At 67.5% G+C, this 16,282-nt stretch overlaps 4 protein-coding genes across 4 annotated transcripts; 2 read left to right on the top strand and 2 right to left on the bottom strand.

Annotated features, from left to right (window-relative positions):
• Positions 1–13: 13 nt before the first annotated feature.
• CHLNCDRAFT_49671 (hypothetical protein) lies at positions 14–4,239 on the top strand (the record flags this gene model as incomplete). Its single annotated transcript, XM_005852186.1, has 12 exons — positions 14–111; positions 198–273; positions 393–786; positions 927–1,002; positions 1,183–1,343; positions 1,490–1,657; positions 1,819–1,981; positions 2,122–2,281; positions 2,435–3,017; positions 3,183–3,334; positions 3,549–3,680; positions 3,865–4,239. 12 exons carry the CDS (start codon positions 14–16, stop codon positions 4,237–4,239), a joined length of 2,538 nt encoding a protein of 845 aa, XP_005852248.1.
• A 730-nt stretch (positions 4,240–4,969) lies between these two features.
• Positions 4,970–6,747, top strand: CHLNCDRAFT_29368 (hypothetical protein). The gene is made up of 5 exons (XM_005852185.1): positions 4,970–5,149; positions 5,278–5,299; positions 5,529–5,614; positions 5,902–6,163; positions 6,371–6,747. Exons 1-5 carry the CDS (start codon positions 5,014–5,016, stop codon positions 6,417–6,419), a joined length of 555 nt encoding a protein of 184 aa, XP_005852247.1. The 5' UTR covers positions 4,970–5,013; the 3' UTR covers positions 6,420–6,747.
• Positions 6,748–7,605: 858 nt separating this feature from the next.
• CHLNCDRAFT_59545 (hypothetical protein) lies at positions 7,606–9,313 on the bottom strand. Its single transcript, XM_005851861.1, has 5 exons — positions 9,136–9,313; positions 8,986–9,007; positions 8,671–8,756; positions 8,122–8,383; positions 7,606–7,914 (listed from the first exon to the last, which is right to left on the bottom strand). Exons 1-5 carry the CDS (start codon positions 9,269–9,271, stop codon positions 7,866–7,868), a joined length of 555 nt encoding a protein of 184 aa, XP_005851923.1. The 5' UTR covers positions 9,272–9,313; the 3' UTR covers positions 7,606–7,865.
• A 1,178-nt stretch (positions 9,314–10,491) lies between these two features.
• Positions 10,492–11,807, bottom strand: CHLNCDRAFT_18066 (hypothetical protein; the record flags this gene model as incomplete). Its single annotated transcript, XM_005851860.1, has 5 exons — positions 10,492–10,666; positions 10,915–11,000; positions 11,170–11,262; positions 11,536–11,613; positions 11,721–11,807. Coding segments are annotated over 5 exons (519 nt in total), but the record flags the coding sequence as incomplete, so codon positions are not given.
• Between the last annotated feature and the right edge of the window lie 4,475 nt (positions 11,808–16,282).

Genomic DNA, 16,282 nt, shown 5'->3' with positions numbered 1-16,282 from the left:
TCAGTCGCAAACCATGGAACCCCTTTTTGCTGGAGCGCTGTTTGCTTACGAGGATGAGGAGCCACAGGCCGAGCTGCGCGGCATCATGGCCTACAGCGGCTCCGGCAGGCTGTAAGCCCCCGTGCTGTCCCTCCAAGCCTGTCGCTCGTGCTGCCTGGCTCTGCCCCGAGGCCCTTGCGCCGCCCTCCTTGATGTAGGTACGTGGTGGGAGACGATGGCAAGATCAAGGCGGCCGATGTGCGGCAGCAGCTGCTGTCAGGCGCCTGGGCGCAGGTGGGCGGGTGGGGGTTCAGGCCGCCGTGGGAACTGTGTGAAGAGGCCTTGCCTGGCCTGCTGTGAGGAGCATGCAGCTCAGCCGCGTGCCCGATGCTGCCGCGCCTGGAACCCTGCAGGGTGGCGCTGCGGGCACGGCGCCGCCGCCCAGCCTGCGCACCATCACCGCCAGCCCGCCGCTGGAGCTGACCGCCGCCCACTGCGGCCTCAACCGCTCCGGCACGTACGCCGCGGTGGCGGGCAGCGCCCTGGAGGATCCCGAGATCAGCCGGGTGGTAGTCATCGACCTCGCCAACTGCCGCCCAGCGCCCGGCTCGCCCGCAAGCGGCGGCGCCGCCCGGCACGACCTGTGCGACGCGGTGGTGCTGGACGCAGAGCTCTTTGCCAGCCGGCCGGGCCTGCGGGTGCTGCAGGTCGGGTGGCACCCCGACAGCGATGCCCACCTGGCGGTGCTGACCTCAGGCGAGCCGGGGGCCTGCTGCCGCTGCCGCCCGCCGGTGGCGCGTGGTGATGGTGCGGCAGGGTGGGGCGGGGAGGGGCGCGTGCGTCTCGGCCACCCGTGGCCAGCTGTTTCTGCAGCTGGCCGGCTTTGCTGCACTGGATGCCCCTCCCCATCCCCCAGCTGAGGCCCCTCGCCGCTGCCACGCGTGCAGACAACACGTGGCGCCTGTACAACACCCAGCACGCCGGGCTGGCGGAGCAGACGTTTGAGCTCCAGCTGCGCAGCAGGTGGGTGGCTCGGAGCCTCCGCTCCACTCCTGGGCATGCTGCCTGGCGTGTGCGCCGCTTCCCCGTTGCAGCCGGCGATGCCGCTGGCAGGAGTGCCCGCTTTCCGCATGTGCTCTATCCTACCGCTGGCCTCGTAAAGCCTCGCATTGTTTGCTGGCTCTGCTGCCCCGCTCGCTGCAGGCGGGGCCTTGGCCTGGGCGGCGCCGGCTCTGGCGCCGGCGGCGCCGGGAGAGCAGCGGTCGCCTTTAGCTTTGGGCCGCCAGAGCTGTGGCAGCGCTTCTCCCTCTACTTCCTCACAGGCGACGGCAGCCTGTGGTGCCTGTGCCCGGTGGTGCCCTTTGGTGAGACGCAGCAGCAGCCGGCGGGCAGCAGCGCCTCGGCTGCCGGCTTCGTGCTCGGGTGCCCCTCCGCACGGTACCAGCGGGGAACTGCTGGACCCCCGCTGCCCGTGCCGCCGAGAAATGATTGCGCTGCCGCCTGCCCGCAGGCTGCCGCTACTCCACCAGCACAATAGAGCAGCTGGAGGGGGCGGCGGATGCCGGCGGCAGCGGCGCCGGCGGCGAGGTCGACTTCGGCACCGCGCCCAACGCCCAGGCCTGGCTGCAGCGCGCTTTCCAGCTGCTGGCCACACCGCAGGACCCAGCATTTGGCTCGGGTGAGCTCCTCAGGCCTGCGCAGCCGCTGCTGGAAGAGGGAAGGCTTGTGGCAGCCAAGCCTCTGCCCAGGCCTGCATGCCAGGCCAAGTAAACATGTCGGGCGACGCTCTGGCTTGCGTGGCCACCTCATGTGTTTGTTTGGCTTTGTGTTGGCTTGCAGGAATGATGCAAAGCGTGCCGCACGCGCTAGACGAGCACGTGCCTGCGCTGGCGGGCCCACTGCCGGTGGCGTCGGCGGCAGGCGAGGAGCAGCGGGAGGGCGGCAGCCTGCTGACGCGCATGGCGGGCAGCGGAGACGCGGCGCAGGCGCTGCTGCTTTCCAGGTGAGGCTGAGGCTGGCATTGGGCCAGGTTCAGGGCCAGACTGCCGATCGCGTTGCGCACCCAGTCAGCAGGCAAGCATTGCCGGCTGCCATGGCACTCGCTTGCAGCCAACCTGTCTTCTGCCGCTGCCGCCGACACAGGTTTTCGGAGGGCTGCACCGCTGTTGCTGTGGCCACGGCCCGAGGCTTCCTGGGGCTGCACCTGCTGGCGGGGTTCGGCGGCGGTGCGGCACCTGCCTGGTGCGAGTCTGCGCCGCAGTGTGTGTCAGAAGGGCTTGAGATACAGGCAGTGCGGTCGCAGGTAAGGACGACACAACAGCCAGCAGCCGCAGCACCTTGGCTGCGCTGCCGCCAAACAACTGCCTGTGCCGTCATTTTGGTTGTACATGTGCCACCCCGCGGCTTGCAGCTCCTTGCCGACCTTTCCACTCGCTGCGCCTCGGGCTGCACGCAGGTTGGAGTGGTGCCAACAGGGAGCGGCCAGCCGGCGCTGCTACTGCTGGACGTTGTGAACTTGAGCCTGCCGCCACCAGATGGCGCCTCGGCGGCGGCGGCGGACGAGGATGACGACGGGGAGGTTCTGGCCATCGGCGGCGGCACCTCTGCTGCCAGCGTCGCGCTCTTGCCGGATGCTGTGGCCCCAGAGGTGCTGTACGCTGTGCACTGCAGCGCCGCTCATGCCATCACCTTGTCCTGGCTGCCGCTGCTGGCGGGGCTGCTGGAGGAGGTAGGCGGCGCGCGGCTGCCGGCCGCGCTGCCGCAGCCGGCTGCAGAGCTGCTGATGCGCAGCGGAGCAGGTGTGGCAGCCGCGGCGGCGGTCGGCGACACCCTCTCCGGCTCGGCCCTGGTGGTGCTGGAGGCAGACGGCAAGCCGAGGTGCCTACGGCCGCACCGGGCCGACGCCACGGCAGCAGCAGGCGGCGCAGGCGGCGGCGGAGCGGCGTCGGCGGCGGCGGCGTCGGCGCCAGCCGGCGGCAGCGCGGCCCAGCGGGACGTCGAGGCTCAGCTGGCCACGATCTATGGAGACCTGCGCAAAGGTGCTACTTCCACCCTTTCTCGGCTGCGTAGGCAGGCGCATCAGCTGCTGCTTCCCGTGCCGCGTGCACCGTGTTATGGAGGTGCTGGAGCGCCCTGCAGGCGCCAACGCTGCGGCCCCCCTTGCCCCCTGCCTGCCTCCCTGCCTCCTCCCTGCCTCCCTGCAGGCCCCAAGCCCTGCGAGCTGCCGCAGGCGGCGGCGGGCCGCGCCGCCGGGGCCGGCAACCTGGAGGGGCAGCGCCTGCTGAACGAGGCGGCGGCGGCGCTGCGTGCGTCCCATGTGGAGTTTGCGCACCAGGCTCACCAGGATCTCACGGAGGTATGCAGGCAGCCCGCCCGGCGCCTCCAGCAGCTGCCTGCTCTGCTGGCGGGCCGTTGGCTGCCTGCTGAGCTGGCGTGGATGGCATGCTGGGCATGCGGCGATCCTGGCTGTTCCGCGCCGCCTGCCTGCCTGCCTCCCCACCCCACCCCACTCCCTCGCTCGCTCGCTGGCTTGCTCCCCGCCTCTGCCACGGCCCTGCCACGCCCTGCAGCGCATGCGGCAGCTGCAGGCAGAGATCGACGGGCAGCGGCGGCGGCTGGAGGACGCGGAGGCGGCGGCGGCGGCAGCGGAGCAGGCGGCGGCGGCTCTGGACGCCAAGGCCGCGCGCGTTCAGCAGTTCCAGGTCTGCTCAGCTGCTGTGCGCTTTGGTTCAGCTGGACCTTCCAACCTGCCGCTGGCTTGCAGTCAGCTCTGACAGCGCCCTGCGGTTGCGGTGGGCACGTTCCCGCAGCGATGCGCCTGTGGCTGCTCACCGCACTGCCCTGTGCCACGCGTGCCGTCCTGCCTGCCTGCTTGCCGGGCCGTAGGGGAACCTGGGGGAGCGGCTGCGTCTCCTGGCCGAGCTGCACTGGGCGCTGCCCCGGCCGCCGTCTCGCGCGGAGCGGCGGTTTGCTGACGAGCAGCTGCCCGCCTTTGAGGCGGCTGCCACGGCGCTGGAGGAGGATGCGAGGGCGCTGCGCACGCGCGTGTCGCTGCTGCAGCGCAAGCTGCGCTCCGTGGGGCAGGTGGCGGCGGGGGCGGCGGCGCTGGGCGGCGGCACGGCAGCGGCGGTGCTGCCGCCGCACCAGCTGCGCCGCGTGCGAGAGGCGCTGGCGGAGCAGGAGCAGCAGATTGGCGCCAATCAGCAGCGGCTGAGCGTGCTCGAGGAGGCCGCCGCGGTGGCAGCCGCGGTGCACGGCTGAGTCGCCCTCTGGGCCAGGCGAGGAGGCTGATGTGGGCGCCGCCATGGGGCGAGCAGGCTCGCGCTGGCAGGTTAGCGGCGACGGTTGTGTGCTTGGGCCTGTGCTGTCAGCGCGTGTAACCTTGTGTTGAGAGTTGCTCGCTGGTATTGAGCAGCGCGGCCACAGGCGGCTGCGCTCGCTCCCCTCCCCAGCCGGCAACACACAACAAGGGTGGGCGCAGGGTTGTTTACAAGCCCCAATGGTTGGCGGCGATGCAGAGCACGCTTTGAGGGCAGCCGTGCTGCAGAACATCATGTTGGCACTGATGTAGGAACCCACTGTACAAGTGCCGTGAACGGTGGCAGCGTCACCACGTGGGCGGCAACCTCGGCACCGAATGCACCGGCGCTCTGTTGCACTTGCTGCAGTCATGCTGGCTTTCTGAAGGCCGTGGGACCCCGATAAACCTGCCAGACACTCTGGTTTCCCTTCCAGACCTGCACCCAACCGCTGGGTGGCCGTGGTGTCGTGCAAGGCTGCCGCCACCGCACGTCCGCCGCCTGTTGCAGCAGCCCCCAGGCGTGTCGTTCGCCGGCCCGGGCGGTTCCTCTGCCTTCCTACAGCACTTCCATGTCCTTCGCTCAACTCCCGGAACGACGTACGGAAGTTCTTGCGTGTGGTGCTAGTCCCCGGGGGACTGGCGCACGCAGGCACTTCAGGCCAATGCCGGCCCGCAACGCCCTCAGTTCTTCTCGGGCCTGAGCAGTTCTTGGTTGGTGCATCTTACCCTGCAAAATGGCGTCCACCGTCGCTGCCATCGCCCCTGTGGCCGTGCGGCCCATGGCCAGCACCCCCCTGAAGCAGGCCAAGAACACCTTCGCGGCCCGCACCGTGAGCAACGGCTCCATCAAGAAGGTGTCCGCCATGCAGGGTAAGCAATGCGGCAGCCAGCGCGGGGCATCAGCCCTCAGCTCGCCCTGCATCAGAATTGCCCTGCAGCAGCCCCGCCTGGTGCCCCGCTGACGCCCATTGCGTTTGTGCCGCCTCGCCTGACTGCAGTGTGGACTCCCCTGAACAACAAGTGAGTCTGCAGCCCTGTCGCGGGCCAGGCGGTTTGCATCATGGCCCAGCCGGGTCAGGAGGCCGGCGCAGCCTCCCTGGCCCTGCTTTGTGGGATGTGCAGCACTCAGGGGCCGCAATGCATGCGGCAGCGGGCCCTGCTGTGGTGGTCGGCCCTGTGGATAGGGGTCCTCCGGCGCTGACGCCGCCGTCCCGCTGACCACTTGCCCCCGCTCCGCTCCCTGGTGCAGGATGTTCGAGACCTTCTCCTTCCTGCCTCCCCTCACCGACGGCGAGATCTCCCGCCAGGTCGACTACATCGTGCGCAACGGTTGGAGTGAGTTTTGCCGCCGGCAGCGTGACAGCCGGGGCCAGGCAGCAGCCACAAGGCTGCTTGCCAGGCGCAGCCCAGTTGGTGCTAGCAGCCCCGGCTGCCATCGCGGCCTGCAGCCAGCAGTGCAGCCCGCAGCAGGGTTTCGTGGCGTGCAGCAGGGGCTCTGGCTGCCAGCCAGCCTTCACAGCCTCCGTTTTTTCGAACTCTTGCGCCAGCCCCTGCCCCGCCTTGCCCTACCTGCTGCTCCTCCCTTCTGATCCCGGCCTCCCTCCCTCTACCCCTCCCTGCAGCCCCTTGCCTGGAGTTCGCTGACGCCGACCACGCGTACGTGGACGACACCTCCACCATTCGCCTGCGCGGCAACGCTGTGCCCCTGTACTACGACAACCGTTACTGGTGCATGTGGAAGCTGCCCATGTTCGGCTGCACTGACGGCCAGCAGGTGCTGCGTGAGATCCAGAACTGCCGCCGCGCCTTCCCCGATGCCTACATCCGCCTGGTGGGCTTCGACAGTGTCCGCCAGGTGCAGGTGGCCGGCCTGCTGGTGAACCGGTGAGTTGAAAGGACGCTGGCTTTACATGCTTGTTCCTCTTCTTGGCCTGCCTGTTCTGCTGCTGGCCTGCTTGCTTTGCTGGGGGCCTGGCAGCTGCCGCAGCCCTGGCTGCCTGCTTTCGCTCCTGCCTCGCCTATATTCTGCGGTCATCCCTTGGAACACCATCTGACAACCCCATCCCCGCTTCCGCGCCTGCTTTGCTGCAGCCCTGCCTCGGTGCGCGACTACCAGAGCCCCTCCACCCGCTCCGTTTAAGCGGCGCCAGACTTTGGCCTGACGCCCGTGCGGCGGTGCCCCGGCGCCGCCGCCGGTCCAAGACCAATGCAGCAGCGGCGGCAGGCAGCGCTGGCGCGCCCCAATGGGGGCGTGCGACCCGTCCCGCGGGCAGCGAGCACCATGCAGTGCGCAGGTGCCCGTCCGGCATTGTGGCCATACATTTTTGCAGGTGCACATTCGATGCTCCTTGAGAAGACCTCCCGACCTGCCCTTGCGGCAGCGTTTCCACTCCATTCATAGTTTTGGGATATTTTTTTCGCGTTCGCGAGGCGGTGACCCTCGCGTGTAACTGACTCAGGCCCCTTTATTCGTTGCCACGCTGAAAGGCAGAGAGGCAAGCTGGGAGAGGAGGCGCAGGGAATGGGGCAGGCGGAGATGGTGGGCACAGAGGTCGGGAGGGAAGGGTGGTTCAGTCGGGTGTGTGGGCTGCGTGCGCTCGCCGTGGCGGGGCTGGAACCGTGCACACAGGATTTCTTCAGACAGGCTGAGCTCTGGTGGCCACGGTGGCAGCGCGCACTGTCGGGAAGGGAGGAAAAGCTGAGCAGCCAGCCCAGGCGAGCGAGGAGGCCAGGGGGCACACTTGGCTATTGGAGAAGCAAAACTGGCACCTTCTGCTCGGGTTGCTATGTTTGCACTGTGCCAGCTCAGGCCGCACCACCAGCACGCTGCACGCAGCACCAGGACACAGTCCGCAAGGCCGGAGTGGTGTGCCACCACGCCCCGCCCTGCCTCCAGCACAGGAGAGGCAATGTAGGGCCCACGCAGCAGAGGGCAGGCTGGCGTCGGAGGACCGCTGCAACAGTCGGACCTGCCTGCCTGCCTGAAGCAGCCCAGGTTGGTTGCCTTCTGCCTGTGCCTGACTGGTGTGGGCAGATGAGAAGCAAACCGAGCAGCAAGAGGCAGGAGGCACAGGGCAGGTGGCTGCGTCAACTTGCAGGCAACAGCTGCGGAAGGAGCACCGAGCACAGCGCTCCCCTTTGGAGGCGCATGACCCACCAGCCCATCAACATGCAGGGGCGGGCCAGGCAGGCCGAACCGCCACATCTATTGAGCGTGCTTTGTCAGTTTCGGGAGCTGAGAGCTTGCAAGCTATCAAATCATTGCAGCTCGTGTCGCTCTGCCCCAGCTCCTTCCCTCGTTCCCAACTGTCTCCAGCCACAACGTGTTTTGGTGGGGGGGGGGCATTACAGGTGGGCGGGCGGGGGAACCCAGTTGGTGGAATGGTACAGAACATGAATAAAGAAATTGGCTTCTCCGGAAACACAGAAGTGCACACGCATACCGTCCTGCAAAAAAATTGTGGCGCCTTTGCCGGGGGCGGGCGCCAGCGTCCAGAATGCCCCAGTGGGGACCGCACCGAGCGGTGCGCCGGCTGCCGCTGCAGTGGCCGTCAGCTATGGAGCGTCAGGCCAAAGTTGGGGCCGCTTAAACGGAGCGGGTGGAGGGGCTCTGGTAGTCGCGCACCGAGGCGGGGCTGCAGCAAAGCAGGCGCGGAAGCGGGGATGGGGTTGTCAGATGGTGTTCCAAGGGATGACCGCAGAATATAGGCGAGGCAGGAGCGAAAGCAGGCAGCCAGGGCTGCGGCAGCTGCCAGGCCCCCAGCAAAGCAAGCAGGCCAGCAGCAGAACAGGCAGGCCAAGAAGAGGAACAAGCATGTAAAGCCAGCGTCCTTTCAACTCACCGGTTCACCAGCAGGCCGGCCACCTGCACCTGGCGGACACTGTCGAAGCCCACCAGGCGGATGTAGGCATCGGGGAAGGCGCGGCGGCAGTTCTGGATCTCACGCAGCACCTGCTGGCCGTCAGTGCAGCCGAACATGGGCAGCTTCCACATGCACCAGTAACGGTTGTCGTAGTACAGGGGCACAGCGTTGCCGCGCAGGCGAATGGTGGAGGTGTCGTCCACGTACGCGTGGTCGGCGTCAGCGAACTCCAGGCAAGGGGCTGCAGGGAGGGGTAGAGGGAGGGAGGCCGGGATCAGAAGGGAGGAGCAGCAGGTAGGGCAAGGCGGGGCAGGGGCTGGCGCAAGAGTTCGAAAAAACGGAGGCTGTGAAGGCTGGCTGGCAGCCAGAGCCCCTGCTGCACGCCACGAAACCCTGCTGCGGGCTGCACTGCTGGCTGCAGGCCGCGATGGCAGCCGGGGCTGCTAGCACCAACTGGGCTGCGCCTGGCAAGCAGCCTTGTGGCTGCTGCCTGGCCCCGGCTGTCACGCTGCCGGCGGCAAAACTCACTCCAACCGTTGCGCACGATGTAGTCGACCTGGCGGGAGATCTCGCCGTCGGTGAGGGGAGGCAGGAAGGAGAAGGTCTCGAACATCCTGCACCAGGGAGCGGAGCGGGGGCAAGTGGTCAGCGGGACGGCGGCGTCAGCGCCGGAGGACCCCTATCCACAGGGCCGACCACCACAGCAGGGCCCGCTGCCGCATGCATTGCGGCCCCTGAGTGCTGCACATCCCACAAAGCAGGGCCAGGGAGGCTGCGCCGGCCTCCTGACCCGGCTGGGCCATGATGCAAACCGCCTGGCCCGCGACAGGGCTGCAGACTCACTTGTTGTTCAGGGGAGTCCACACTGCAGTCAGGCGAGGCGGCACAAACGCAATGGGCGTCAGCGGGGCACCAGGCGGGGCTGCTGCAGGGCAATTCTGATGCAGGGCGAGCTGAGGGCTGATGCCCCGCGCTGGCTGCCGCATTGCTTACCCTGCATGGCGGACACCTTCTTGATGGAGCCGTTGCTCACGGTGCGGGCCGCGAAGGTGTTCTTGGCCTGCTTCAGGGGGGTGCTGGCCATGGGCCGCACGGCCACAGGGGCGATGGCGGCCATAGTGGACGCCATTTTGCAGGAGAAGTGCGCGTGCAGCACTTCTGATGCAAGGAGAGGCGAATGAGGCCGGTCAAGGCGGGAACGCCCTCTTCAATGCCATGCAACTACAACCCACCGGGGACTAGCCCGTTTGGCCCGGTCAGCGAAAGCCCTGCGCCAGCTCCTGCAGCACACTGGATCAGTCCAGAATGTTGGGGTGGCTTGATCATGAATGCAGGCGGGGTGCACCGCGCCGCAGGAGGCCGGCAGGGGGAGTTGGCGGCGCCGGCGGCGGGCATAGGGCAAGGGTCAAATTGGGGAGCGGAGCTCGCAGGCAGCCTGCCCTGCAATCGACACAGCGGGGATTCGTGCTCACAAACACAAGGGGGAAGTATCGGCGGCTATGCTGCTGGGTGCCGCCGCTGCCGCAGAGGCTGCTGCTGGTTCTGTGCGCTGGGGGCAGCACAGATGTCAACACAACAAGCCTTTTTGCCGTCTTTGCTGCACAGCCTACTAAGAGATAATCATGGCAACCTGTGAACTCTGCTGAGCATCACATCCACATGACCGCCAGCTGCGAGTCAATCCTGGCCCACGGCAATCGCTGCGGCGCCAGCCAGGCGCATTCAGGCCGCGCACGGGCAAGCAACACTAGCAGCAGACGGTGCTGCGGCCTCTGCCTGCTGAGTGCCTGCGCTGCCGACAGGCAGGCTGCAGCACAACATCCGCTGCTGTCCTGCCAGGAAGGCTAGTTTGTCCCAGTCCCAGCAGTGGGCTGTTGAGGGGAGGTGATACATGGTGCATCCAATCGCAGCAGCACATCCGCTGCAGAGGTGCGGACAAAGAAAAGAGCAGGTACAGTACTTGATGGGCAAAGGAGAGCTGGGCAAAGGAGAGCAAGCAGGGTGCGAAGGAAATGGAGGGGCAGCAATAGCAAGGCACCAGAGCAGGAAACGCTGCGCATCGGGTGCCAAAGGGGACGGGGACAGGAAGGGGAAGGGGACTGAGTGCAGGAGTAGGGTGTAGGGAGGCGAGTGACGGAAGCCTACGTTAACAGCAAACAGCAGTGTTCATGGGCGCGGGCTGGGCGTGCACAAACATAATTCGGTTCAGTCATTGCATGAAAAGTGAGACTAAAAGGAATGTGAGTATGTATGGAGGCGAGGGTGCATTACATGCAGGCGGGGGCCTGGCCAGGGGCTCTCAGCCTGTGTCTGGTGCGCGAGCCAATCGAGGCGTGCAGCCGCCGCCGCTCAGGCCACGGGCTGCGGCTGGCCCACCGCCTTGCCGGCCGCACGGCCGGCCGGCTCATCCAAGCTGCCGCTGATGCCCTTGGCGGGGACGACAGTGGGGAACTCTGCAAGCACAGGCTCCTCGTCGGTGCTATCCAGGAAGCAGCGATCGGTGCTGTGCCGCTCAATGGCTTCCCTGCAGCAACCAGGCAGGGGCAGGGACGGGCCATGTCAGCACGTGCCAGCAGCGTGCACGTGCGAATGGTGGTGCGCGCCGCTGCCGTTACCGCCGGCCGATGGCTGCAGGTGCCCCAGCAGGCTGGCCGACAACAACAACGCAGCAGCGTGCATCCAGCGCAAGAGCAGCATGCCGGGGCCAAGGCAGCGCATGCGGCGCATGCAACATAGCAGGAACGGTTCAAGAAGCAGCGGGCAGGCGCTCACTGGATGAGGTGGAATCGCTTGTTGCTGGCCGAGAACTCCTGCAGCTTGCCCTCCTTGCCGCGATAGAACATGAAGTACGGCAGGACCTGCAGCCAGGAGGGGCACGAAGGGGCGCGGAGCCCAGGTGAGGCGGGCCAGCTGGGTACCGCCGGCTGGCCGCAGCCGAACCTGCCTCGGCTGCAACATCTGTCACGCCGCGGCTTCTTTCAGGCCACAGAGCCCAGCGCATGCGCTGCCTGCCAGCTGGCTGCACACCTTGACCCCCATGGCCTTCACCACCGTCTTGTTCTCATCAAAGTTTACCGTCAGCAGCAGCACATCGGGGCGCTCCTCCATCAGCTTCATCAGCTGCACCCCGGACAGATAAATAAACAAAGAAAGGAGCGAGGAGGTGGGCCACAAGTGCGTGGCAAGCATCGGAGCAGGTGCATCGCACGGCCGACCATGCGCTGCACCCAAGCATGCATGCCCGCCCACGCGCTGCGCTGCTGTTAAGGTAGTGGCTGGTGGCGCATGCGCAGCCCGTGCCAAGCTGAGGCGGCTGGTGGCTGGCCATGCAGCAGGTGTTGAGGCATCACTGGGATCATCTGCCCGCTGGCCTGTGGTGGGAAGCGGCCGCACCTTGGGGTACAGCGCCTTGCAGGCGGCGCACCAGGGCGCAAACACATCCATGATCACCAGCCGCTCGCCAGCGCCCGCCTGCGGCACGGCAGCAGCAGTGGACGGTTTCGGGCCCACGTGCATCCCTTGGCTGAGCTCGAGCAGCGAATGGGCAGATAGCTGGCTACAGGTGCGGAGAAGGCGACCAGCCTCTCAGCCCTCACCATTTCGTCCACCAAGTGCTGCACAGACTTGATGTGCACTACATTGGGCGGCGCAGACTTGGTCCACCACTTGCTGCTGGGGATTTGGAAGGCGGCAACTTGCAGCGAGGCGCGCTCCCTGCAGCGGCACCGCCATCGGGGCGTTGCGTCGGCGCCCCACCAGTTTCAACGCCGGCCCATCCAGCAGCAGCCGCCCGGCGTCTCCCTAGCATGCAGCTGGCTGGCAAGGCTCCAGGGGCCTCGGGTGTGGCCGCACCTGCTAGTGGCGGCGCCTCTCTGGGCCTGGGCCCTGTAACTCAAAGCCCCCCTCAAGTGCGCCGAGGAGCCTAGGTGACGGCCGGACGGGCTGGGGATGGCCAGGCTGACGCCAGGGCGCACACTACAACAAGTCAGCGGCACAGCGCTCATGTTGCCCAGCCAAGTGAGCCGGTGGGTGTGAGAGAGCTTCTTATTCGAGTGGCGAGGAGGATGGACTGATGGGGAAGCTTTGAGGGTGGGCGTGAGGAGGCTGCCAGCCGATCTTGCCACATGGCCAGACTCAAAGTGTGGCGCATCTCTGAGGAGGGCGCCCCTGCTCGGCATGGCACACCTGCTCAGCTGCGACTTTGTCCCCCTGCATCCAGAGTGCCCTGCAAGCGCTGCCTCTGGCTGGCACTGGCGGGAGGGCGCACCCGCCCAGGCGGCGAGAGACCGGCGCTGAGAGCACCATCCAATGCTGATGCTGGCTGTTGTTCATCTGTGTAACCATCTGTGTGACCAATTGCGATAAAGGCAAAACGATATTGAAGGCATGGGCAGGGGAACATCCGACCAAATTTTGGGCGACGTTCTGGCGCTGGAGTGGGGTTGCCACGGAGCAGCCGAGTGTCGTGAGACTACGGCTCTTCCTCCTATTACAAAAGCACACACCCTCTTATAATAAATCCGCATCGAAATCATGAAATCGTCTCAATTAAATCAAAATCAGGATTGGAGCACCATGCCAGGTGGGAGAAGGGTGAAGGCTGAAGCGGTCAGGCGGTCAGGTGTTCATGGTTCTCTCGACCCTTGAGGACAACACCCGGCAGAAGCATGGCACACGGTCCAGCTCAGGCAGAGGCTGCCACATACACGCGCAGGCTGACCAGCTGCGTGCCGCGCGAGCTGCCCCTCACGGGGGACCCCTCAGTGAACAGGTGGCGCCCGCCGTTGGGCCGCCGAGCATAGTACGCGCCCAGTTGCTCTTGGCAAACCGCTCGTTGCCGGGGGCCAGAGGGATGGTGATCCCTTTTGGGCCAAAGTAGATCCCTTGCCCCGCCTTGTCCGGCACCACATATTCTTGGACCCCCCCCCCTTAGGGGGCAGGCCAGGGGGGGGGGGTTTTACATTCCGCCAGTTAAGGGTTGAAGCAGGCAGGCCAGGGGCCCCACAAACCCCCTCCCCTGGGGCACCTTGATGGGGCGTTTTAACACTTCCCCCTCGGCCCAGACGAAGAGGAAGGCGGCAATTTCATTTTGGGGGGTTCGTAAAGTTGACCAGCCGTTGGGGTTGTACCCCCCCAGCACACCACCCCGGGCTGTGGCAGCCAAGCGGTGTTGGGGGGGGGGGGGGGGATTCGAGGCTGGGGCTCACAGGGACAGCCTGAGCCTGGCAGCCAAGCTCGCGCATGCCTCAGGCCAGCCGCTGAAACCCAACCGCACGCATTTCGCCAGCACACATGCGCGCACCACCAGCCACCTGTCAGCGCCACCACCACCGCGGCGCCAGCCCCATCCACCTTGCCGTGGAAAGCATCTGCGCTCCAGCCGTCACGGTCTGCATCGTAGGCCAGCTGCAGCGGCGCCTTCTCCAGCTGCGTGGCCGCCAGCATGGGGCGCAGCGGCGCCACATCCTCGCTGTCGCCCGCCAGCGGCTCCGCCCACACGTCGGTAGGAGCTGGGCCGGCCTCCACATCCTCCAGCTCCACACGCCTGGTCTTCTGCGCCGGCTCTGCTGGGGCGGCAGGTGTGGGGGAGCCCCACAGCGAGCCCGCCAGCTGGTCGAATACTCGGGCCGTCACAAGGCGGCGGGGGTGGTGGCCAGCCAGCAGGCGCCGGCGCGGGGCTGGGGAGCCCTGGCCGGCCCGAGTCTTGGCAGCAGAGGCGGAGAGCTGCAGCACGACCCGCATAGTAGGTGGGCAGGAATGGCCTGCAGACGTGGTAGACGCGGAAACGGCCTCGGAAGGCGGGTGAGGCAGTCCCAGAAGTAGTTAGGGCTTGAAAACAGGAGATTTGTATAGCAGTCCCTCTGAGATCGCGACAGAAGGCTGGAAACGAACGCCTCGTGCTATGCCACGTGGGCCGATCACAGCACGGGCGCATAAATGCAGGACGCACCTGGGGGCAATTCAGACCTCATTTCCTGTTAACCAGCCAGCTCAAAATCGACCTGATCCCGCCCCGATTCCCATCGTCAGAATGGCTTACATGCAGGCAAGTGCAGAAGAGCAGATGGAGCAGAAGAGCGTCATGGTCGCACTGGTGTTTGTGCTGGCAGGAGCAGAGGAGGAGGAAGACGTAAAAATGAGGTGGGTATCGGTCGAGCAACAGAGCATTCGCGTCACTGAGGAGAGGAAGGGACACGAACAACGTAAACCAGGGTGGATGGATGGAAGACAGACAGGGTGAAGGGTTTGGAACAAAAGGAAAGGAACAAGCTGCGGCGGGTCCTGGGCGCCTCAGAAGCCGCCCCGGCGCTCGTGGTACCGGCGGATGCTGTCCCGCACAAACTCCCGGATCTTGCTCTGCAGCCAGCCAGGCAGAAGCAACAGATTGCACACAGGCAGCACCAAACACTCCCGCAACTGCCCCTGCCTCTCCTCCCCAGCCAGCCTCACATCACAACACAACACCCCCCAGGCGTGCCGCACCTCCAGCTTGCCGCGCTCAATGGGCTTGAAGGCGCCCGCCGCCTGCCGCTGCTCGTACGCGCTCTTCTCCTTCTCCACAATCTCGCGGCGGATCTTGGTGTACAGCTGAGGGCAGGAGGCGGAGAGGCACGGCAATGGAGGGGCACGGCAGCACAGGGGCGGCAGACCAGCCGCTGGAGGGGCCGCCGACAAGCGTGAGCTACACAGCACCACCACCACCACCATCACCACCACCACCGCAATGCCCTCGCAGCACCAGCTGGCATTCCCGCGTGGTGGCGCCGCCGCGCAGCAGCGCGCAGCCCTCCCGCTGCCCCCACCCACCTGGCTGGCCTCGTCCTGGGTGATGCACATGGGGTGGTCTGGCTGCGCATACTTGCCCACCCGCCGCCGCACCATGTCTGCCACAAAGGCGGCAAACGCGGCGTCGGGGGTGTCCCAGCCGTCCTGCTCCCCGCCGCTGTGCTGCGGCTGCTGCGCCGGCGGCGGCGGTGGCAGCGGCGGCGGCGCGTCGTCGTCAGACATGGGGGACAGGTGCATGCCGCCGTTGCCCGCCTCGCCCGCGGCCTGCCCGCCGGCGTGGGAGTAGGCGGCAGAGGCGGGGCGCACAGAGCCCGGCTGCTGCTGCTGCTGCTGCTGCCCGTCGGGCGAGTGGCCCGCGCCGCTGGCTGCCATCGGGGAGTAAGACAGGCTGCCGCCGCGGGCCTGGGCGGCGTCTGGGGACAGGTTGCCGCCGGCAGCTGCGCCCAGGTAGGAGGAGCCGCCGCCCAGGGCGCCCACCGCAAACTGGGTCTCCACATCCCAGGAGGGCGCCGCCGCCAGCGCGGCCACCTCCCACGGGCCGCCGCCGCCGCCGCCGCCACCGCCGTGCGAGCCGTTGGCTGGCCGCTTGCCGGCCGGCTCGGCCCCGGCCGGGTCCCCGCCGGCGCCAAAGCCGGGTGGCATCATGCCGCGCGGCGGCGGCCGCGCATCCGGCGGCGACGTCGGCCCCGCCGCGTCGCCCGCGACTGGCTGGTCCCACCGCGACCGCTTGCGGCTGCTGCCGGCTGGCGCCTCTCCAGGCCACGGCGAGGCGCCGTTGGGCACGCCAGGGGTGCCGGCGCTGCCGGGCGGCGGCAGCGACGGCGGCGGGGGCCGCCCCGGCGGGCCGTGGTGCGGTGGGCCGTGGCCGTGGTGGGGCAGGAAGTGGTCTCCTGGGTAGTGCGGCGGCGGCAGGCCGTGGTGCAGGTGGTGGTGGTGCGGCGGCAGCATGGGCGGGCGCAGCATGGGCGGGCCGGGCCGCCCGCCGAGCCCCGGTGGCGGCCCCCACCCAGGCCCAAACCGCGACGGCGGCATGGCATCCCTGCAGGCCAGCCCAGCCAAGTCGGGCAGGCGCGTGTCAGTCCACGGCGCGGCAGGCAGCGCAGGGGAGGAGCGCTGGGCAAGCCATGCACCGCTCTGCGGCAGCCGCCGACGATGCTGGGACATGTCTGCGCGCTCCAGCTGAGAGCAGGCTTGCCCCCAAGGTGCCCAGCGCAGCATCCAGCTTGCATGCGAGGCATGGGAGGCTCACCGCGGGCGAAAGCCGTCGTGCAAGGGCGGCCCCATGTGTGGGGAGTCACGGAAGTGGCCCGGGGGCGGCGGGCCCGGCCCCGGCCCGCCGCCGTAGGGCGTGCCC

Source organism: Chlorella variabilis (assembly GCF_000147415.1).
Source record: "Chlorella variabilis unplaced genomic scaffold CHLNCscaffold_1, whole genome shotgun sequence".
NCBI classification, from domain to species: Eukaryota; Viridiplantae; Chlorophyta; class Trebouxiophyceae; order Chlorellales; family Chlorellaceae; genus Chlorella; species Chlorella variabilis.
Note: the sequence above shows the minus strand (reverse complement) of the source record. Positions and strands in the feature narration are given on the sequence as shown.

Excerpts from the sequence above, each read along its gene's own strand:
- CHLNCDRAFT_29368 (XM_005852185.1), top strand. The coding sequence starts at position 5,014 with ATGGCGTCCACCGTCGCTGCCATCGCCCCTGTGGCCGTGCGGCCCATG. Across the intron at positions 5,615-5,901 it reads CATCGTGCGCAACGGTTGGA|CCCCTTGCCTGGAGTTCGCT; the intron begins GTGAGTTTTGCC and ends CCCTCCCTGCAG. Across the intron at positions 6,164-6,370 it reads GCCGGCCTGCTGGTGAACCG|CCCTGCCTCGGTGCGCGACT; the intron begins GTGAGTTGAAAG and ends GCTTTGCTGCAG.
- CHLNCDRAFT_59545 (XM_005851861.1), bottom strand. The coding sequence starts at position 9,271 with ATGGCGTCCACTATGGCCGCCATCGCCCCTGTGGCCGTGCGGCCCATG. Across the intron at positions 9,008-9,135 it reads GAAGGTGTCCGCCATGCAGG|TGTGGACTCCCCTGAACAAC; the intron begins GTAAGCAATGCG and ends GCCTGACTGCAG. Across the intron at positions 8,384-8,670 it reads CATCGTGCGCAACGGTTGGA|CCCCTTGCCTGGAGTTCGCT; the intron begins GTGAGTTTTGCC and ends CCCTCCCTGCAG.